General features: G+C 48.2%; 1 protein-coding gene across 10 annotated transcripts in view; it reads left to right on the top strand.

Annotated features, from left to right (window-relative positions):
• PLPP4 (phospholipid phosphatase 4) overlaps positions 1-23,084 on the top strand; it is a 440,221-nt gene that overhangs the window by 327,542 nt on the left and 89,595 nt on the right. For 8 of the 10 annotated variants that reach the window (XM_061192616.1, XM_061192623.1, XM_061192632.1 and 5 more), the window contains 2 exons: positions 7,531-7,701; positions 19,923-21,412. In XM_061192616.1, coding sequence (XP_061048599.1) covers positions 7,531-7,701; positions 19,923-20,122 — 371 coding nt within the window. In that variant the 3' untranslated portion in view covers positions 20,123-21,412. Of the gene's footprint in view, positions 1-7,530; positions 7,702-19,922; positions 21,413-23,084 lie in introns of those variants that run through there. The other 2 variants (XM_061192675.1, XM_061192677.1) reach the window with 2 other exon arrangements.

Below are 23,084 nucleotides of genomic sequence, written 5' to 3'. Positions count from 1 at the left end.
GGCAAGCCTGAGCTTCAGAAGTTAAGCTCCTCCCCTTAGGTCACACAGGTAGGAGGTGATGGGGTCAGGTCGCCTACCTGGGTCCATCCAGCTGGGCTACAAGAGCACTTCTTACCTGTGCTCAGTCCCTACTCCACCTCTGCCTCACTGTAGGTTCTCAATTCATTTTACATCTCTGGGGTTGTATCCACTAGGTCTTCTTGGCTACCTTCAGTGGGCCAAGATGGTTCTCTCCATCCCTCTGGATCGGCGGTCAAGTGGTGTTGGCTTCAACAGCCTCAAACTCTGCCTGCCTTCCCCAAGGAGCTTAGGACCCACCCATTCTCCTTTGTCCCAGCTCCTCACCAGCTGAAAGATTTAACTCTTGTTAAATCTTAAGGCTGATGGTACCAGAGTAAGTCATTCTACCTGAGGCTGTTGGCCACTCTCACCTACCTGGAATCACAGGCAACTCTACTGCAGGGATGAATAAACTTAACCCCCCACCCCTGGATTATATCAATTGCAATGAACTCTTGTTTTTAAAAGAAATTTTAGAGGAATCATTGGCATGAAATTCAGAAGATTTCCGGGATTTTGAGAATTCTCTTCATTCCAGCCAAGAAAGACTTTTTGTCTCCTACATCAGAGCAAAACAATCTCATTACTACTGGATTAGAGAGAAGGAGAGACTTAAAAAAATCACTGTGGGTACTGAGTCTATTCTGTAATTTTATCAGAATTTCCCCTCGAAATTATGACTCTGGTTAAGTAGCTACATCAGATGCTAATGATCTTCTGTCACTCATTTCATGAGGAACAATAACTGGCTTTCCTGTTCGGTTGAATGAGTTAGGCTACAGATGCACTGTGGACCCGCATTCTAAGATTTGTAGCAATCTTCTTTCATCCTTTTTTGAAAGTGAAATCTCTTAATAACTTAGAATGTTAATCAACATAGCTTGTCATAAAAAAGAAAACAGAACGGGCATCTTAGCTAGAATGAACTATGCATTGAGAAACTATGAAACTGAAACTATGGATGAGAAACTAGTCCTCTTAAGGGATTTGGGGCCACAGGGACATAAAAATAGGTTTCAACACAGTGAAACTTGGAATCGTAGAAACAAGCTCTGTGATGGGTCATGTAGCATAAGAATGGCCTGCTGGTTGTCTGACCCTCTCATCTGAGAGCTTCAGGCGTCTGCAGAGTGGGGTGGGAACAGTATCTCCGCTGGCTCCTCTCACTGAGGCTTTAAGTTTGTTCATTTGACCAGCTAAGATCATTTTACATCTGCTGAGAGCCACAGGGGCTGCAGAATTGTGAGCGGCTGAGAACCCGGTTCCAGAAGTCTCTGTAAGCAAGCATGCAGTTGTGTAACTGAAGAGCTGCAGATTGCAAGAGTGGAGCTTGTGAAGGCTTTTCTGTGAGGACGGAACTTTACGGGACCCGGCCGGGTACCGCAGGAGCACAGCCGCTGCGGCAGCCGGCAGCGTTAGGAGAGCAGTCACCCGGCGCCGAGTAAGGACGCTAAGCGTGTCTCAGCTCCTCGTGAACGCATCCTCAAGATGGCTTTGTGGGTTGAGTGCTACTGACCCCGTTGTACAAGTGAGGAAACTGAGGCCCCCAGAGATGAGCTCACATGGGAGAAAGTGGCAGAGTTGAATCCACATATGCTCGGTTTGCCTGAAAAGCCCGCTTTCTTCAACAGCGCACAATACTCCCTCCTGTTGAATGGATTATTCAATCCTCAAATCTCCTGTGTAACTTAATTTGTTGCTGTTACTGGTTTAAACAAAACCACCCCAAACTTATCGAGTGCTTCTTTGCTCTAGTGTGAAGAGAAGGGATGAATTGATGTGCATGATGTTCAGCGCAAGCTTAGGAGGTCATTTAAACAGTGGAGCATTAGCACCGGAAGGCAGGTGAGCTCTCGAATTGGCAGCCTGCAGACCCAGCCCCCAGCCCTGCTGGCCCGTGGATGAGTTCATCTGGTCTGTACTGTATTCATTTTTGATGAGTTATTAATATTTAAAATGGAGACATTTCCCATAAATATCAGGGTTTCCTTCTTCTGTTACAAGATCAAAACTTCTGGGAACACTGAGCCCATGTGGCAGACACCAGCTTGAGCAGAGGTGGGGCTGCACCTTTAAACAGGCGGATGTTCCCTAGTTTGCCCCAGTCCTCACTACTCCCAGATGTCTCCCAACAGCGAGGCCAGGTATTAGTTGCCATTTATAATCACAAATGAACCATTAATTTTTTCTGGAAGTGAAGTATTTCCTGGATCTGAGCGTCTAGCAATAGAACCTGGGAGGGTTTTCTGTTGCAAAAAAAAATGACTCAACATTCAGCTACTTTACTCATGCTTCCCATCTGCCTGGCTCCCCCGGGCGTGATGTGGTGGCTGCTTGTGGTTCAGCCTCTTATTTTGCAGAGCAACCTGAAGTCCAGAGAGGGAAAGCAACTTGCCCAAGATCGTGCATTCAGTTAATGGCAGAGCCAAGGTGGGAACCTGGATCCCTGACTCCCTACAGCCCTCTGCTGCTTGTCAGGGGTCTGCAAGGTGCTGACAAGGCATGCTTGTTCCCACGTCCTTGGTTTTGGGTGGTCTTGTGGAGATGCACTGGCAAACTCAAAACACCCTTCAACATGAAAAGTTATTCAACCACCTGGTATTGCCCTTCTCCCTCTTGGAAAAGAAAATACTAACTCTTTGAGCATCATATAATGAAAAATTTGTACAAAGTCATTAGAACACAATTCCATTTGTGGTACCAGGAATAATCACTTTGTCTGGGGAAATTCATTATACTTAGCAGAAGTGAAAAATACAACACAAAAAGCTGGGTCTGTCCCCCTGATTCTTATCTCGTTTGCTTTTAAAACTTTTTTCTTTGGTGCTGGTTTTCTTATTTCTTGCAATCCTTGGGGTCCAAATCTCTTCCACTTGGTTGAAAAGTCAACTGGGGAGGAAAAAGCAAAACAACATTCTTTCACCTAAGCTGTCTCAGTAAGTAGACCTTTCTTTGCAAAGGGAATGTTGTAAACCTGTGACAATTCATCTATGCAGCTGGAGAGAAGAATCAGTGATTTCCTTTCACAATCACTGGGCAGGGAGATAGACCTGTTAATGCGACATGCCTGGCATCACCACCTGGACCAGCAACTTGTATTGTGATGCTTTGCTTATTGACTCTCATTGATGACAGCCAAGTGAGCACTGAAAATGCCAGAAACAGGGTGGGGAAGCCACCCTCTTTCATCTGCTTCCTAGTTTAGAGGCTCCAAGAGCATCTTTACTTTTCACAGCCAGATCAACATAGAAATATTTACAATCAGCTGCTTCCAGCCAAGAAAACCTGCTACAAGCTCTGAAAGGAAGGGACATATGCTCTTCCCACCATCACTGTGAGTGCTTATATGTGTGTGTGTGTGTGTGTGTGTGTGTGTGTGTGTGTGTGTGTGTGTGTTCTAAACTCTGTTCTACCCCTGGAGAGGTAGACTCTCAGTTTTCTCTCACACCACTGGCTTGGGACTGTTCTAATCATATTTCTGTTGTTAATAATGTTAGCAAAATATGAATGCATTTATCCTATTTTATAATCCCGATCTTCCAAAATGTTCAGTGCTCTGCCTGCATCTTTGCTCAATTCTCAGTTTTATTTCCTAATCATGCTGGAAGCAAGGACCGTGTTTCAGGAGCAAGACAGTCACTTGGAACGAATGTCATCTCACCTGCCCCTCACTAGCATAAAAACTTCTACAGCCCCTCAGGGTCTCAAATGCACGTTTCTTTGAGAAGAGAAGAGGGTGTTGTTTGGCTAGAATTGGAACGAATTTCTTTAAAAACCTTTCTGTTTTCTTTTTCTCCCAGTTGAACTTGAATCTGAGCCTTGGTAAGTCCCAGGATCTCAGAGCTGGAAGGCTCATGGGAGGTTACATCCTGGTCCCAAACCCCCAGCCTCACAGGAGGAGGTGGCATAAAAACTGTGGGATCCTATGAATTCAGGATGGTTTGGTAGAGCCTAATTCTTATTCAGTTGGTATTTGGGAAAGCAGGAATTTTGACAAAGCACCTGAGCTGCCCACAGCTGGGACTTGCCTCCTGGGCCAGAAGGAAGTGCCTCAGAAGCCCTTTACCAAAGGACATCATGCTGGTTCAATAACTGTGGGAGTATCAGTGAGAAAGTGACAAGCATAAGGTTTAGCATGGAATCAGAGTCTATCATGTCAGCTAGACAAGGGTGCACAGTGCTGCTTTAAACATGCTGCCCGGAGGCCCAATCGGATGTGAGACTGGCTGCTGCTGATCTAGGCTGTTGAACTCAGCCTTTAAAATGCCTTTGAATCCCTCCTCCTTTTCAAAGAAGTAGATGCTTCTCCATTTTGGAGGAACTGCAGCGCGGGTCCCACTGAGCGGGAGAGAATATGCTTTACCTGCTCTCCAAAGAATGAGCCACAGCCTCCACTGTCAGAACTGGCCAAATTTGAGTTCCTGGGGGCAAGCAGGTGACCCGGTGGAGGCTGAGGGTCTGGCCTCAAACCACCTGCCCCAGGACTTGACCTTGGAGGGCTTTCAGCGGCCCCTTCTCTTGTCCATCTTGTGACTATGCCCAGAGGCTCAAGGCTGTTGGCTGCTGAGCCAGGACTCATATGTCTTAAAGTCTCCAAACCACTTTTTATGGGGACACATACAAATTCCTGCTCAACATCCACCCTACGCTCATTGACCTTCTTTTTAATGTTTTCCCAAGAGATGACAACTTGGCAACACGCAGGGCTGCCTCTCCTCTGATTCATATCTTGGAAACTTTCATCCATAACCCTACAAAGCCCCAGGGCACATCTTTTAGGCTCGCCACATTCAGTGTACAGTCATCCCTCAAAATCTTTCGGGGAATGGTACCAGGAGCCCCACAGATACCAAAATCCATGGATGCTCAAGACGCTTATATAAATGGAGTAGCAGTAATTAGGTGGGTAGGCTGCTAAACTGTCAGATTTGAACGAAGTCCATTACTCCTCCTGTAAGAGCTCAGAATGAGGCCAGTACCCACCAGAGCCAAGTGTCCAGCCCTCGCCCACTCTATTACCTCAGGGCAGAGTGTGAACGGAGAGCAGAAACAGAGCAAAGTGGGTGAGGATGGGCAATTAAGAGCCCGTTGCACTTGCTAGGAGGGTGGTGGCCAAATGGGGCCGCTTTGGGCACCCTGTGAATCATCTAATACCCTTCATCATAGCAAACAATCTAGAACAGGCCTGGGCAATGCAGTTTTGCGCAAAGTTTTACTTTAAACAGAATATTCAATATATGTTGGCAGTGCTTTCCTGTTTGAGTACAAATCATTCTTCAAAAATGTTTAAGTGCTTCATTTTTATTCCTGAGATAAACCTGGCTTAATATCCTGTTTAAAAAAAAACAAAACTCCGTTCCCTTGTTTAATTTGAATGCTGAAAACGTTCTGCTTTGGTATCAGCTTGTGTTCATGCTTGGGGAATCCCGTTTACGAAGACACATCATTATCAGAGATAATTTGTTAGAGTTGCAGGTTATTCATTTTTATGTACTATAACCATGATCATCTTGAACCTACAATTTAGGCTCTTGCTTTTTTCTCTTAACATTGTGTCCTAAGTATTGTCTGTAGTGCTACATAATCACAATAATTTTCATGGTTGCATCATAATCCATTGAATGGAAATATCCCAGTTCTTTATCTTTACATTTTCCCGTAATTATAAATAACTTTGAGCAGAATATCTTCTAGATTTCTCCATAGTTTTGTATTATTTCCTGAAGATGGACTCTCAGAGATGTTGTATAAAGAGGATGAAGGTACTGTAGGCCAGACCTTCTCAGACTTCGGGGCACACGCAGCTCGCTTGTGGATCTGGTGAAATACGGATTCTAACTCAGTAGGTCTGGGGTGGGTCTGACATTCTGTATTTGTGACAAACTCACTGATGCCGAGGCCGCTGCTCAGGTTTCAGACAGTCTCTTAAAGTCCTTGGTGTTATGGCATTAGACCCAGTCTACCAAATCTACCGAATCACTGTGCGGGCTGGTTACCTAGGAGCTCTGCCCCTCAGGCCTCAGGAGTATTTTCTCGTCAAGAGGAAAGTTTTGAATAGGCTGGTGTCCAGAGAAGGTGGGAGCTGTAGCCCCTGCCTTCAACAAAAGCATCTAAACTCACTCCTGGCTGCCATTAGACTCACCTGGGGAGGGCTTCCCTGGTGGCGCAGTGGTTCAGAATCTGCCTGCTAATGCAGGGGACACGGCTTCGAGCCCTGGTCCGGGAAGATCCCACATGCCGCGGAGCAACTAAGCCCGTGTGCCACAACTACTGAGCCTGTGCGTCTGGAGCCTGCGAGCCACAACTACTGAGCCCACGTGCCACAACTACTGAAGCCCGTGCGCCTAGAGCCCGTGCTCCACAACAAGAGAAGCCACCACAATGAGAAACCCGCGCACTGCAGTGAAGAGTAGCCCCTGCTCACCGCAACTAGAGAAAGCCCACGTGCAGCAACGAAGACCCAACGCAGCCAAAAAAAAAAAAAAAGAATAAATAAATAAGTAAATAATTATTTAAAAAAATAGAATCACCTGGGGAGTCCACACACACACAGGCACGCACGCACGCACACCACTAAGGTCCACTCCAGACCAGTGCAAACAGAAGGTCTGACAATGAGACCTGGCTACCAGTAGTTTTGAAAGCTTCCCAGGTTTTAAAGGTGACTCTGTGTGTAGCCGGGGTTGAGGACCGTTGTTCTAAGCCCACAGAAGACCCACCTTACTCACTGAGTTCAACTGTGGTTTAAACCTGACTGGATGGAAAGCTTGGGGTTCACATACTACCCCAGACTCCACACTTTTGACAATGGATTCAGCACAGCTATGAGTTGTCTTTGCAATTCTAAAAATTAATAACCATAATTTGTAAGAGAAAATAAGGAATTTGTCATTATTGGCTTCTCTGTCAAACTCACTTCTCCACAGCACTTGCTGTTCCAGCTTTACTGAGTGCCACCAAGCCAAAAATTCCTTATTTTCCCTCTCCCTTCAAAGCTATGCTGTCATCACAGTCATTTGTTTTGCATGCACTCTTTTTTCTTGTAGAACTCAACACATTGTATTAAAACTCTCTATTAGCGTGGCCATGACCTTCAATCAGACCGTGAGGCCCTTGAGACCAGATATAGACTCAGGCACCTTTTTATTCCCCCCACCTTGATCAGTGCCTGTCTAGCACACAGTAGACACCCATTAAGTCATTGTTTAATGAATGAATGAATGAATGAATGAATGAAATAGAATAGATTTTGATCACATGCAAGCCTGGAAGGTCATTATCCTTGTTGACCTATTCTCATTCTCATACCAACGTGGTTCTAGCAAGAGCACAGATTGCCTAGGTGGTGCCTGGTGCCAACATGGCCTTGGCCCTGGGAGTGTGCAAGATGGCAGACAGAATGCTCAGGGTGCCCTGTGTCCCTGCTGCTTCCCATCTACTAGAGTAACACCTGCTGTTTCTCTTCGGCAGTTGCCTTTTCAGGACTTGGCTTCACGACGTTTTACTTGGCTGGCAAGCTGCACTGCTTCACCGAGAGTGGGCGGGGGAAGAGCTGGCGGCTCTGTGCTGCCATCCTGCCCCTGTACTGTGCCATGATGATCGCCCTGTCCCGCATGTGCGACTACAAGCATCACTGGCAAGGTGAGTTCCTGCCTGGGGCCCCCCCAGTCCTCGTGCCGTCTGCCTCTCTCCCGCGGGGAAGCGGGGAGATGTGCACCTACTGGGGACAGGTAAGTGCCCACTGTGAGAAGCCAGAGTAGGCTGAAATGACAGAGCAGACACAGCTTTAAAGAAAATGCACCTGTTCAGGTGAGTCCTGGCCTTCATACTGTCCTTGCTGGGGACAGAATCGGAGCTCCTCCCCCTCCTTCATGCTCAAGTAGACCCCTCACGTCCTGCTAGGATGGCAGGCCCTCAGTCACAGACTCAGATGGGACTTCCCTGCTGGATCCCTTGCCTCCATCTCAGACTCGACGCCAAGTGGTGGTTGGCTCCTTTCACATCTCAGATCCATCCCACAAGGACGTATTTGTCACCGTGTCCAGCCCAGGGAGATGTCCAGCCCAGGGATGGATGCCAGCAGCCACTGCAAGGCTGAGTGAGGCTTTCCTGTATGTGTCAGTCCTGGGGTATCTGTGCAAAGTCAAAATAACACAGAACAAGTGAGGGGCTTGTTCCTGGAATAAAACTAAACCGTGCCATGCCCCTCTGCAGATCAGCTGCAGCTCTCAGCTTGACTGGACCACAGGAGCATCGGCCACAGCGAGAAAGGGAGCAGAGGCAGAGGCGATGTCCACAGGACGTGTGGCCTCCAGGAGCGCAGGGTCTAGGGCTGTGTCTCCCAAAGGCCGACCCTCAGATCACCTGGGTCAGGCCACTCTGAGCTAGGAACTGGATTCTTGGGGGTGGGTCTGGAGTGGCGGCCAGGAATCTGCATTGTTAACAAGCCAGTTTGTTCATTCTGATGAAGTCTGAGAATTACCATGGAGAGCTCCACTGTGTCAGCTTTCAGCAAACGCACTGAATTAAGTGTGCCTAATCCAGCTTCCCTGGACGAATGGCCTCCACGACTGGTCTGTGGCCTCCACCTGCTCTTCCTTTCCTGTCCTCCTGCTGTCAGCCGGCGCCATTCCCCTCCTCCCCCTTTTCTGACCGCCCTCTTCTCACCTCTTCCCTGGTGTTCCAGTAGCAGTGAGGTGGCAGTGGAGGCTAGAGGTGAGGGAACTGCTAGCTGGAGGTGCCTTTGCCCCACCTTCTCCGGCGGCCTTCTCTGGCCTCAGCTCCACCCTCCACCCTCCTGGAACTCACGCTCTGGGTGTCATGAGCCTCCACCTTCAGCCTGGGGGGCGAAGGGGGAAAGGGAGGCTGATGCGCTGGACAGGTGGAGGCATCAAGCACTGATCGGGGTCTTGAGGCCATGCTGATGGGGGCAGTCACTCGAGGCCCATAGGCTGGACCCTGAGCCCTCCCTTGTTCTCTGCTTTTATCAGTGACTTGGATGAAGTTCTGGATATATGAGGCCACATAATGAGAGGGGGGCAGGGAGAGGATCGCTGAGCCAGCAGCACAAGGGCATAACCATTGCATCCTTGGAACTAGGAATATTTTCCAACAGAATCATTGTGGCGCATATGATTAGAGCATTTCCCCATGAGAACTGTAATGGGCTAGATGGCATTTCATGGACTGCTTCTCATTTATCCTTGTAAACTGTAGTTTCTTCTTCTGAACATGGGAACAATAATCCCCCAATATTTCCCAGAGCCGTTTCACAGACTGAATGAAATAATGGATCTGAGTGTACTTTGTAAATGAAAATGTATTGCACAAATGTGAATCGGTATTGTCGTTGCTCAGTGCATCGTTTCTAAAGAAGGGTGTGTGGGTTTCCCAAACCACTGATTTCGAGGTGGACATGCTTTTGGAACATGGTCTGTTTGTAAGCTGTGAATCCCTGGTTTCCACTTTTATTCAGCCACTTAGGATCTGAGAAATGATTAACGGTTTTAGAGTTGAAGAGATTTTGGCTTCATCTTGGAAGGTAGTAAGAGCTTTTGTGTAGTGATCTTGTCTTGAAAACCTAAGACGTGAGGTTGGCCTCTATTAAATGCTCTTTTGTTCCTCATTACCGAGCTGTGGCTGGTGCGTCATGAAAGGATGAAGGATCACAGCTCTTGGCTTTGGGGAGATGCTGGACTTCTGATGCAGCTGGTGCACTCGAGGCCTGCTGGCAACAGGGCTTCACACCCATTCTATCCAACTGGCACAGAAAGGAACTTGGAGCAGTAGAGGGAGAATATTAATGCTCTGTGGGCTGATGGGAAAGCAAAGCAAGGGAATCTATGATCAGTGATGTTTAGGCCCATACTTGGGATGGGGGGGCAAACCAAAATTGCATCATGGTAGACTCCTGCAGCCAAAACTGAATGTGCCTCAGTTGGTACAGGTCATGGATGTGGCCCAACTATCCATTCAGCTGTGCCATCGTCTGTTCAGTTTGTACCCTGGAGTCAGCCAGGAGTGGAGTGTGCCTTTCCTTGGATCCTCTAATGGGCTCTGAGTCAGGCTCATTTCACCTGAATTCCCCTTTACAAGGCCATCCGTCACTGTCTATACCAGTGGTCTCAATGGGGGCAACTGAACCTCCCAGGGAACATTTAGCAATGACTGGAGACATCTTCACAAGTAGAGGTGGTGTTTGTGGTGGTTGCTACTGGCATCTAGTAGGTGGAGGCCAGGGATGCTATTAAACATCCTACAGTGTACAAGATAGCACCTTCCCCACAGCCCCGAATGTCTGTTGCTGAGATTGAGAAAGCCTGACCTGTAGCCACATCTCAGCTCCATCTTTCTTTCCCTTATTACGTGTTAAGAAGACACAATGTTCAGTGAGTGGAAAATTTTATTCATTCAACACTCATTTATTAAGGGAGTAATCAAAGAGGCTTCCAAGGTTTCCAGCTTGGAGAAGGGATGGATAGTGAGGCCTTCGACTGCTGTGCAGGTGGATGTTTGAGGCAGGATGCCCAACCGAGATTAATAAGTTGTTGTTCTTTGGTGGACTGAGGTGTCCAGTGACCATGGGCGGGGGTCATCTGTTATGATGAGAATTCACGGGGAGACCCATAGGCAGCAGCACAACCTGAGAACCTCTCATTATAGACTTTAGTTAACAACATTAATATTATGAGATTTTTATGACTCCATTCCAATTTTGATTTAAGCAACTGCGCCTGATGTGGAAGGATATCCAATTACTCGATTACATGTTCATATACAGTAAATAGCCCATAATCTCAAGCACTTTGCTCTGTTCATTTTCATAGTGGTTTTCTGTTATCGACGCCCTTCTGGTCTTTTCTGCCTTTCCAGCTCCACTCCAAACACACAAGTCTGTTGTTTTATTAAGTGAGGAAAATGGAGGGCACAGGCCATGGTCTGGAGGGGCACCGAAACACTTAGCAGGACCTCTTCAGAAATAAAACCACTGGCTGGATAAGAAATCTTTATCTGGCTAAGATTCTCCACGTCTTTGTGACATGCTGGCTTTCAGGTCAACCAGAAGCTAGAGAGTCCATGGGTGATGCCGACCACAGGGCCAGTGCTTCACAAAGAAGCTTACCTTTGTGATTAACTGTGTGTTTTCAGAGTTAAAACCTGTGGAATTTCCATGCTGGGAAGAACATCTGTAGAGAAAAACACACAGAAAGAACAGAGCACCTCATTGAACCCTCTTCTGCCCCAACTCACAGCCTTGTGTGTGTGTGGTTTCCAGTCAGTGGGCAGTTATAGCTGGAAGTGGCAGGAGTGTGTTGTTTTTCTCCATTAATGGACATAATAAGGAGCTGCCTCTGCCCTCAAATCCCTGTATCTGGGTCCAGGCTTTCCTTGTGTGACTCCAGCTTTCGGGGAGCCTTCCAACCAACACTGATTCTCTAATCATAGGTCATTTTAAGCAGCCCTGAGTGCCTGTGTAGTGTTTCGTCATAAGAAAGAGCACCTCCCTCTGAATATAATCCAGAAAACCATGTCTCAAGGGAGAAAGCAGTCATTTGTTTCCACCCAGCCTGAGGCTGGAACGCATCCATGTCAGTCACAGATACCATGCTTGACTGGGCTGAAAATTTCAAGATGGTGCCATTGCCTTTGCCAGGTTTCTCTGACTGGGCTGTGAAGGGTCTGTGATGTGAGATGAATTTATGTGTAGTTTCCAGTCTCTGCAGATGGGGTGTTTGGGGACAGGGACACTGCGCCCGACTGTACATGAGCCACGCTAAAAAGCCAGGTAGAGGCTGCTCCCTCCTCTCCCCCACGTTCACCCTACACACACACACACACACACACACACACGCACGTGCGCGCACACACGCAGCACATGCACACATGCAGCACACACGCGTGCACACGCACGCACACACGCACACGCGCACACGCACACAGTTGAGGGACACACTGCTCCCTCCTCTCCCCCCACGTTCACCCTACACACACACACACACACACACACACACACACGCACGTGCGCGCACACACGCAGCACATGCACACATGCAGCACACACGCGTGCACACGCACGCACACACGCACACGCGCACACGCACACAGTTGAGGGACACACACTGTTCACCAGGCCTCCCTCCCTTGGGCTCTCAGAAGCAATCTCTAAATTTTCTAAATGAAGTGACTTGACAAGGAGACTTTGGAACGAAACCATCGTTCCCACCAAAACCCACCAGCCTTACATAGAACAAGAGCGCTGAGATTCTCACTCCGAGATCCTCCGTCCTGAGTGAACTGATCTCCCCTCATCTTCCCTTTGCAGTCAGCTGTCCCGGGGGGTGGGGTCTGCATTCACATTTGTCTTCAGCTGCCAAGTGCTGCTTGGGGTCTGGGGGCCTCTGAGCCTTGACTACCCGTGAGTCTGCCCATCTCTGCCTTCATACCCAGGGCATCCCCGAGGGAGGGCTCGAGTGGTCTGCAGCCCCAGGCCGCCCCCTGCCTTTTAATCAGAACCCACTGGACAGGGAGCTTTGGGCCTCAGGAGAGGCTTTCTCAGCCAGGCCCTCTGCCCTCTGCCCTCTGCCCTGGCGTCCCTCATTTCTCAGTTCCCAGGGAAGATAGGTTTTGGCTGCTCCCAAGTCTCATTGACAACCTGGCTTCATTTATTCCAGGGAATGCTCCCCTCTGTTTTCTGTGATTTTCTCTGGTTTCTTCCGTTGGCTCTATGTTCAGAATAGTTCCAGAATCCAACTTCCTCTTCCCACTGTAGTCCACCCTCACCTGTTGCCTGGGTTATTGCTGAAGCCCTGCTACCATTCTCCCTCCTTCCTCCTTTGCCCCTCACACTGCAGCCAGAACGAGCCTTTAAAGCCCTGTCACATGTGGTGCCTCACCTCCGCGAAAAGCGCCTGGTGACCCCCCATTGCTGTCAGCGTCAAAGCCCAGGTCCTGCAGTGGCATTAAGATCTGGTCCCTCAGTTCCTGCCTCCCTGTTAGTATTCTGCACTGCCCCTCCTTGTTCCTGCCAGTGCTTTCCCACCTCAGGACCTTTGCACTGGCTCTCTCCCGTGCCTGGAATGCTCTTCTCTCAGATGTGTGTGTGGCTCCTTCCCTTCCCCCTCCTAATCTTAGTTCGAGTGAGGCCGTCTTAGGTGACCATTCTGCTGAAATCGCAGCCCGTCCACCACACTCCCTGTGGCTCTCACCTTTGCTCATTTATTACCACCGTCTGACAATCACCTTTGCTCATTTATTACCACCGTCTGACAATCACCTTTGCTCATTTATTACCACTGTCTGACAAACTAAGTCATTTCTTAGTATTGATTATTGTCTGTTCTTATCTACTTGAGTAGGAGTCTGCAAACTTTTTCTGTAAAAGGTCAGATAGTAAATGTCTTAGGCTTTATGTGGGTCATACAGTCTCTGTTGTAGCTACTCGAGTTGGCAATGGTGGCGTGAAAGCAGCTATAGACAGCATGTAAATGAATGGTGCACATAGTTTGCTGAGCTCTGTACTAGAATATACTCTCTCTTTGTGCAGGGATTTGTATCTCTTTTGTTGGCATGACACTTAGTAGGTACTTGTGTTAGTTTCCTAGGGCTGCTGTAACAAAGTTCCACAAACTGAGAGGCTTGGAAGAATAGAAATCGTCTCATGGTCCTGGAGGCTAGAAGTGGAAAATCAAGGTGTTGGCCGGCCACATTCCCTCTGACACCTGTACAGGAAAGAGCCTTCCTTGCCTCTTCCAGCTTATTAGCCCCAGATATTTCTTGGCTTATGGAAGCATAATTCCAGTCTCTGCCTCCATCTTTACATGGTATTTTCCTTGTGTTTCTTCACATCATCTTCCCTCCGTGTGTGTCTGTCCCTGTGTCCAAATTTCTCCTTTTTATAAGGACACCAGTCATATTAGATTAGAGCCCATTCTACTGATCTGATTTTAACTTGCTCATCTTTGTACGGACTCTATATCCAAATAAGGCTATATTCTGAGGTACTGGGGGTTAGGACTTCAGCGTATCTTTTGGAGGAACAATTCTTGATGCATAACAGTGCTCAATAAATATGTGTGGAATGAATGAATGAATGATTTTGACTAAATCATATTCCTTTCTTACTAGTATCATTTTTTCTATACACTGGTTTTACTAAAATTATTCTTTGCAAGTTCTTTCTCTTCAAAAAGGAACAAAAGAAGTGAACTTTACAGTTCATCCATTCACTCATTCATTATGTTGCCTGTATGCCAGGCATTCTCTGATGGAGGCACAGTATTGAGGTAGACAGACTTGGCACTGCCCTGCCAGCTTACAGTGTACCAGGTGGATTGTGCATTCTCTGTGCTATGTAAGTTCTTTTATAGAAACTCAAAGTCACAAAAACAGGACGCTTCATTAGTAGTAGAATAAAAAGAACAGAAACAATCATGTGAGGTTGTTGAGTTATCCAGAGCTGATATTTACCCTAGAGTCTTGGGTCGTAGAGCCCAAGGCACACAGGGTCCCAAGTCACACCAGCTGAGTGATGTTGGATGTTGCCGTGGCAACAGAGAGGGATGTGTTCCTCCCAAGGACTTGACAGCACATCTTCAGAAGCCTTTCTGCTTGTTTGTGTCAGAGCAGGTGAACAGGGCTGGCACCTCAGTAGGCCAGACTCCATGAGACCCTTTCCTGTCCTTTGACCTCATGAGAAGGGGTTGGGGTCATGCCCATTTGATGGGTAAGGATTCAAATCCAGGTTGCCTGATTCAAAGTCTAGCTCTCTTTCTACTACCATTGGAGCATACTAGGTGTTGATTCTAACCTCCCCTTTTAAATAGCTTTGTTGAGGTATAATTCATAACTCATAATTCATAAATTCTCCCTTTTAAAGTGCACAATTCAAAGGTTTTTAGTATCTTCAGAGTTGTGCAACCATCACCACCATCTAATTCCAGAAAATGTTCATATCTTCCATCCACTACAGCCCCTGGCAGCCATGAATCTACTTTCTTTCTCTGGATCTCCCTCTTCTGGACATTGCATATTCCGGGCATCACACAATATGTGGCCTTTTGTGGCTGGTGGTGTCTGTTCTTTAGTGCATCTTGTAAATGTTGTTCAGTGCATCTCAGTTCAGCAAACATTTACTGAATGTTTGCTGGGCTCTGGGGAAACGAAGGTGAGGCAGTCAAGGAGGGAGTCAACACCGAGAGATAGATGTGGGCTGAGAGGTGCACAGACAGCAGCCCAGAGAGCCAGTGGGGACCCTGGTCCAGGCTGAGGGGACGTGGAACACCCTTCTTTTCCAGCCCACACCAGAAGCCTAGTCAACTTACGTCCTATAGACTTATAATGTCACCACCCCCTGAGAGAAGATGGACCTTCCTTCAGTTTCTCAAACTTGCCACGCCCCTTCCTTCCCCTGCCTAGAAGACTGCGCTGTCCTCCCTGCCTCCACTTCCGCCACCCCCGGGTTCACACGTGGTTATCCTGCAGGGCTGGCCGGTGGGTCTTGTCCTCAGTGAAACTCCACTGGTCCAGACAAACCAGGCCACTCTGCTGGCTGATCTCACAGACCCACCTTCTCCCTCATGGCGTGCACTATAGCTGCAGCTCACTGGTAAGACTGTCACTTCCCCTAGGACTGGGAACATGTCTGTTTTGTTCAGCCCCGTGTCCTAGGACCGGGCATCACGCCTGACACCTGATCCCCATGCAACATACGTGATGGATGAATGACATGAAGGCTGAGTGAGGAGACTGCAGCGTGTGTACCCCGGGGACACGGAGCTCCACATGTTCCCCCGTTGAATCCCAGCCCCACCCTGTCCCACGCTACCATATTTGGGGTGAAGTCAATCCCAAGTAGTTTCTTTCCCTAATAAAGGCCCACTTGTCCCCTGCCTGCTTTTCTGTCAGCACACGCTCTACAGAATGTGAATGTGATTTCATCAAGTGGCACTTGGTGGCATTCTCTCTCATAAAGTAAGTCATTTTGTAAATCTTGTTCACCACCTTTGTGATAAACAAAGCCCCGGATGACTTTGCTGAGAAGGCGCCTTCGCTAGACCTTTCATTGCCCTGGTTACTTCTGATAACTGTGGTGGCACCTATGATACCACTTTTTACTCTGATTAAATGGGAAAACAACATTGGCAGCAATCACCATTCTCTGGCTTGCTGCCGCACCAGTCAGCCTGGGGAACATATACTCAGAATGATATGATGTCTTTTGGTCAGTGATGCACCTAATAAAATGCCTTGTCACAGAAAATAGGAAGTCAAATGGCATTATTTGTAGGTTTTGCTGTGTGGTCTATTCAGTAGTCAATGGCTTAAATGCAATTGTCCTGGATCATTTCAGATACTAATAAAAGTAACACCCTGTGGGGCTGTTCTCTGGGGCTATTGGAAAAACGAAACAATAGTGTGACTCTAAGACCTTGAACTGGAAAAAGCCCTGGCACATGTCACAGGCTGCTGGCCACAGGCTGTGTGAAGAGTTTCTCAATTTAAGGAATTTGATTTAATCGCATTAATTATGCCTCGTGACTCCATTGAGGAATTCATAGTACACATCACTTTCCAGTTTCTTGGGTGACAAATGTTTTTTAAGTTCACGTGTTTATTTAAAATGCTATGAAAGTTTGGCCATGCTGAAGAGATGACAACTGTAGACGGCTGAGTTGGTGTGTGAGAAGAAGGGTGGGGAAGGAGTAGAAAGCCCCCAGTAGTGCCGGAGAGGAACAGAGTAACAGCGATAGACACTGTTTTCTTAGACAATGTATTTTAAGGTCTTGTTTTGTGTTGTGCTCTGGGATATACTGCTCAGAAGCAGTTCTCATTAAATCATTGTCACGACTCAATGACGTGGATATTGAGATTTGCATTTGAGAGCTAGGGAGACTGAGGCTCCGAGGTGCAGAGACTTGCCCTGGTCAGGACTGCAGTGTCTTTGTCGAGGATTCCTCAGCTGGGAGGATTCTTAGGCCGGGGGTGAGAGTAGATGCTGGATACCTTACCATGGCCCCAGATGCCTGCTCTGGGAGCAAGGATGGGCCCCTGGGTCTCACTGATGTCTCTCCGATGGTCCTCTCCTCCCCTCCTACCTTGGAGGCTACTCACCAGGGCTGAGTGGCCACTAATCTGTTTTCCTCGCTTTTCTGCCAGGTGGTGGCCACAGTCGCACCGTGTTTGCACTCCTGTGGGGAGGAAGTAGCTACAGTTGTTCATTCTCTGACCTGTTAGAATGACCTTTGTTTGTAAGAGATGTGTTATCCCAATCAAGGATAGGACCTACTTTCTGAATATGCCTTGGCAGTTTCCAAATGATCTGAAGGCAGTCTCAGTAGGCTGACCCTGGGGACCAAATTCCTGGGACACTCACATGAGAAGACCTCTCAGTGGCCACGCACTTGCTCCTAATGAGGGAACTGAGGCCCAGAGAGGGGAACGGGGCCCACACAGGACACCACAGGGCAGTAACCAGAATCTAGCCCCCAGTTGCTGTGCACGTATTCATTCATCCACTTCCTTCCGCCAACTTAATTCTGCGTAAGGTGAGCAAAGTGCTGTTCCAGGCACTGAGGAATCAACAGCCAGTGACCCAGACAGAGCCCCTGCCCTGGTGGAGTGTAGAGTCCAGTGTTAAACATTACATCATTGCACAGCTCGGTACTATTTGCCATTCTTATCCCCCGGGGGCTAATGAAAGTGTGTCCCTGGGAGACAGGGTCTAGTCTGGAGGTCAGGTGATGCATCCTTGCACAAGGATGTTGAGTTGAGCTTGGAAGGATGAGTAGAAATTGAATAGGTGAGATGAAGGGAAGGGATTCCCAGGATTGAAGGGGAGAAGGGGGAGGAAGCAGACATATTGGAGAAACAGAAGGAAGACAGTGGCTGCAGCAGAGTGAGGGGACGGGGATGGCTGGGAGGTCGGCAGGACCAGGTATGTGGCTTTGAAGGCCGTAGGGGCTTAATCAAGTCCCTAAGAGCAGTGGGAAGGCATCTAATAAGGCGGACAACCTCATCTATTGTTATGGAATAAGATGTTATGGAAAAACCCAAACAAACTTTTTGGCCAACCCAATATCTGCACTTGGGAAACCATCACTAGCAGCTGTGTCCACCCTCAGGTGCCAGAGCAGGGTCTGGGCACGTGTTCTGCACACAGTGGACCTTCATTCTGCCATCATAGAAATGCCTGTGTTCCTTACCTGTTTTGATGCTGTTTATAAATAAAATTACATGCACTAAATTACTATATTTATTTAAAAGAGCTTAAAGCTATTTATTATAGTGATTTTAAACATTTTACTCTTAGTCTAGTAAAAATGCTGAAGGTAGAAGCAATTCTTCAAAAGATAATAAAATACCAAAATATTGTCTTTTTCCTCAAAAATGATCCCAGTTATTCTAGATGGAGCCAGAATACCTATCGCAAAAGGGCTGATAAGTGGGGTGCAGATATCTAAGCGTTGAACAGTTTGTTTTCTTGGAAGATATATTTCTTTGATAGCCACCCCAAATTCCCCTGCAGGGGACACAGGAGAGTCAGCTTGTGACTTAAACTGAGGTCAGTACACAGTGTGTTGCTTACTGGGAAGGGTCTGGAGACTTAACATCCTCGGCACTGGTAAAGGAAAGCTGTTGTCCCCCATCTGAACCCAGGTGCACTGCCCTTCAGTCATGGCCTGCTGTGTTCTGAAAGCTGGGACAACAGAAAGCTTGGGATGAACCTGCCAGGGTTCGAGCACAGCCCCGAGAAGCAGTGCAGGTCAGAGTCGGGACACCAGAGTTCAAGGCCAGTACCATCATTAACAAGGGGTGGGGCCGTGGAAGGTTCTGTTGGCCTCTCTGAGCCTGAATTTCTTCTGTAAAGTGGGGCTGATGCTTCCTGCCCATAGCAGGTGTGGGCGATTCAACAAGGTAATGAAGGTGAAAGTGGAAACCCCCAAATGGAGGATGACAGTTCAGCCTGGCTGCGACCTTCATGAGAGTGCAAAGTTTCTCTTGTCAGGGGAGGTCTTCCATTATTTTAGGATCTTTTTGGCAAGAATAACCCATAGTCAGTTTAAAGGGCATGCATGCACACGACACACACATGCACACACACACACAAACACACACAGTGAAGATTGTTGGGATGGGCTGCTTTCATGGGGTCTCTACTGGGAACCAGCTGAATGCCCTTTTTGGCAAGGGGCCGCCATAGAGGTGGTGAAGGGACCTGTTTCACCTGCAGATACCCTCTCCTGCCTTGTCTGCCCCCCCAGCGCCCTCCAACTGGATAAAATCTGCAGCTTTTTGGAGGCATTGGGCCCCTCCCGCCGGGACTGTAGAGTTTGCCAATCCTGGTGTATCATAAAATGTTTCATTCACTTTGTGACTCAGGAGTTTCATTTCATCCCTGGGAAATCGCTGACTGTGAGGCAGAGGCCAGCGTGCCCGCTGGGTTTCTGTGGTGCACCGGCAGCATTGCAGGAGTCCAGTGGGAACTTGCTAAAGGAAAAGAATTGACAGCCCCCGAGGGTATCCAGATCCCATGGAGATGGCCGGAATTCTTCCAGAATTTAGAATTGATTTTCAAAATCAAGAATGCAAATCTGAGTTCATGCTGTGTTCAGCTGCATATTATATAAAGAGAAGACTCAAGTACACACTTAAAAGGGATGTTTAAGTTCTAAAAATGATAAGAGTTTGCGGAAGCCGCAAGATCTATAGATCCAGTGAGGTTTCTCTTTCCTTTAGTCTTTCAGGGGGTCCAATCAGCAAACCAGTCATTGCAGCCGGTAGGAAAAGTGCTTTCTGGAAAACATAACTGGCCACGTTTGAATGAATCGTAACGCGTTCCTCCCGGTTTTGCTCTTCTGTCCTAGATTCTTTTGTTGGTGGAGTCATTGGCCTCATTTTTGCCTACATTTGCTACAGACAGCACTACCCGCCTCTGGCCAACACAGCTTGTCACAAACCCTACGTCAGTCTACGAGTCCCGCCGTCGCTGAAGAAAGATGAGAGGCCCACGGCCGACAGCGCACCCAGCCTGCCCCCTGAGGGGATCACCGAGGGCCCCGTATGACTGGGACCTCGGAGGAGGGACGCTGAGCCCAGGCCATGCTCCACCACCTATCATAACACAGTAGAAGAGGTTTTCTGTAGTGTGTTCCTCATCAATTGTTTCTCCAAGTTATCCTTCTGCTTCCATTTTGCCGACGGTGTTCCTGCTACTTTAAATGTCTACTTTCAGCTCTCCTGAGTTTGCAAGGGAAGGACCCAGGAACATTCTCTGAGAGACCTGTGGGTTTGGAAGGAGGCTGCAAGGGTGGGCGGGCGCAGCTTGGTCAATTCCTGCATCTGAAATGTTTTCTATCACAGCCACCGTCCTATGATTTCATGGTTGTAAAGCATAATAAAATGTCCCACCTGGAAGACGTGGCGTTGCCCGTTCAGTGCACAAGTCACTCGGGGCCGCAGTGAGTCTCACATCCGCCGCCAGGGTGAGGAGGCAGCCCAACGCCAGCTCTGGCTGTGGTCATTCTAGATGCTGAGCCTGAGGGCAAAGGCTGAGAACTTTCAGAACAGTCAACCACAGCTTATGTCTCTGAAATGGAGTTGCAACTTGGAGATACAGCCTTAGTATCTCCAGGGCTTTTTGAATCGTTGAATCTAGAAGGAAATGAGATGAATAAGCTCACACATAGGCTTCCACCAAACACGATGAAAATAAAGATTCCAAGTATGGGGAGGGGGTCACTGCAGTTTTCTGAGGGCCCTGGCTGCCGTATCCTTTCAAGGGAACGGCTGGGTGACGATGGAGTAAGAAGCAGCCTCCAGGTAGGAGTTTCTCCCCTGTAGGATCCCAGTGCTGGAAAGGTTCTTCAGGCGGTGGCGGCGCGTCCCCACTCCTCTCTGGCAGGTGGCGTTACAGCACGACGGCGCGGGCAGAAGGCGCCAGAGCAGTCAGCAACATGCTGTCTCTTGCTCCGCTCTTCGAACTGTTGAAAAGCGGCCAGTCGAGAACCGTCTTTAGTCTGAGTACAGAGCCTGCCGCTCCTCGGCCAGCTGGTTCTCTTCAAAGCAGCGGGCGTCCCGCCGTTCAGTTCTGACCAGGCGCACCAAGTGGTTCTCCAGATTCCCAGGCCTGCTGCTATGGGAAGCGTTTCTGGTGTCTGAAGACTGTCACTTTCCAGCAGTCCATGGAACAGACTGCATTTGGAAAGACTCGAGTGGCTGTAGAAGTGGTCACCTGCATAGCTCTGCCCTGGGTGTGCCACTTGGAACCATCAGGATGTCTTTGATCAGCCACGTCCGCTGCGGGCTCAGCCTGGGAGTGTGTGAAGATCTTATCAAATGAGCCCCAGTGCAGCCCTCCAGCTGTGGTGCTTCCAAACCTGTGTCTGCACTGAGCCAGGGAGCCACCATCCTGTTGTGGGGTCGGGGGAGGGGAAGTCTTGGAGTGACATCCTTCCAAAGTCAGATGTTTTTAAATTGCAGCAGTTACACTCACAAGCAACTTTGAAAACACATGTGAGATACTTTAAAAGCTAAGTCATAGCAATTCATGAGACGTCATTTTAAATCCAGAGCCAAAATTCATGTAAAATTTTAAACAATATTCTGATCTAACTAAAAATTTCGTAATTTTCAAAATAAAGTCAAAAATAAAAAAGCAGGAAAAGGAGCCTTTGCTACCTACTGTTTAAAAAAAGAACCACCAATGCAGCCCGTATACCTCTTTGATTCCAGTTTTCCCCATACTCTGCATAGCAAGCAGAATGAAAGTGAGAGAGTTACACTTCAGTTAATGATGACAAAATTCTGGACCATGAAATGTAAATTTAATATAAACACTTACATTTAAAGATAAATGAAGGACTCTGAAAAGTAACAAAGAACAGAGCGTTGTTAATGCTGATGATTATTCAGTTGAAAGTCCTAAGACAGGCCATGTAAATGCGTTCATTAAATTGTAATTAAAATCACAAAGGACGTAATAACCTGAAGTGTATGGCAGGATCCTTAGGAGACATAATTAACAGTATGAGCCAGTTCACAAAAGGCAGGTGTTTTTGTGGATCCGTGTATTTTAATTTCACGCTCCATTAAGGTGAAGGAAATGCAGCATCGCAAGGCACTAATAAAACGGCCAAGGATGAAGGCATTTGTTCCCCAGCCCCTGGTCTGTTTTGGATGTGAGGGGTTACTAATTCAGGCTCTGGCAAAGCAAGTTGCAGACGGTGCAAACGGAGCCCAGCTTGAAAGCTGTGGTCCGCGAGACTCTTCTTCCCTCCCGGAGAGAGCGTGCTCCGAGTCCCTCTGCACTGGCCAGCGCTGTGTCCTCTGTCCTGTGGCCAGCCCAGAAGTAAGGGGGCTTGGAAGAGAGAGTCCGCAGCATTTTCCCCTGTCCCCTTTCTCCAGGTCCTCAGGTTACCTGTACACGGGGGTGGGGTGGTTTCCTTGTTCATTTTATTTTATTTTATTTTATTTTATTTCATTTTTGGCTGTGTTGTGTCTTTGTTGCTGCGTGCGGGCTCTTCTCTAGTTGCGGTGAGCGGGGGCTACTCTTCGTTGCGGTGCACAGGCTTCCCATTGAGGTGGCTTCTCTTGCTGCGGAGCACGGGCTCTAGGTGAGCGGGCTTCAGTAGTTGTGGCGCTCGGGCTTAGTTGCTCCGCAGCACGTGGGATCCTCCCAGACCAGGGCTCAAGCCCCCGTCCCCTGCATTGGCAGGCGGATTCCCAACCACTGAGCCACCAGGGAAGCCCTCCTTGTTCTCTTAATTACTGATTTCCTGGTGCCACCCTGTAGCTCCTGAGTTAGAGGGGAAGGAGGGACCCAGAATCCGTAGTGAAGACTCACAAGCAATTCTCAGGCGCTGTGGCTGGGAGCCCTGCTCCTGCCTCCCTTTTCCCCTGAGGACAGGATAGGGGAGAAGGGGACTGTGCTACGGGGCTGTTCTTAGGGTGTCCTCTACTCTGGGAGGGAAAGATCTCGGAAACGATCACGTTTTATTTTTGGTTGATATTTCAGTCAGTGCTGCGTA

Source organism: Eubalaena glacialis, chromosome 1 (genome assembly GCF_028564815.1).
Source record: "Eubalaena glacialis isolate mEubGla1 chromosome 1, mEubGla1.1.hap2.+ XY, whole genome shotgun sequence".
Taxonomy (NCBI): Eukaryota; Metazoa; Chordata; class Mammalia; order Artiodactyla; family Balaenidae; genus Eubalaena; species Eubalaena glacialis.
The sequence above is the reverse complement of the archived record's forward strand: the minus strand, read 5'-3'. Positions and strand labels throughout refer to the sequence as shown.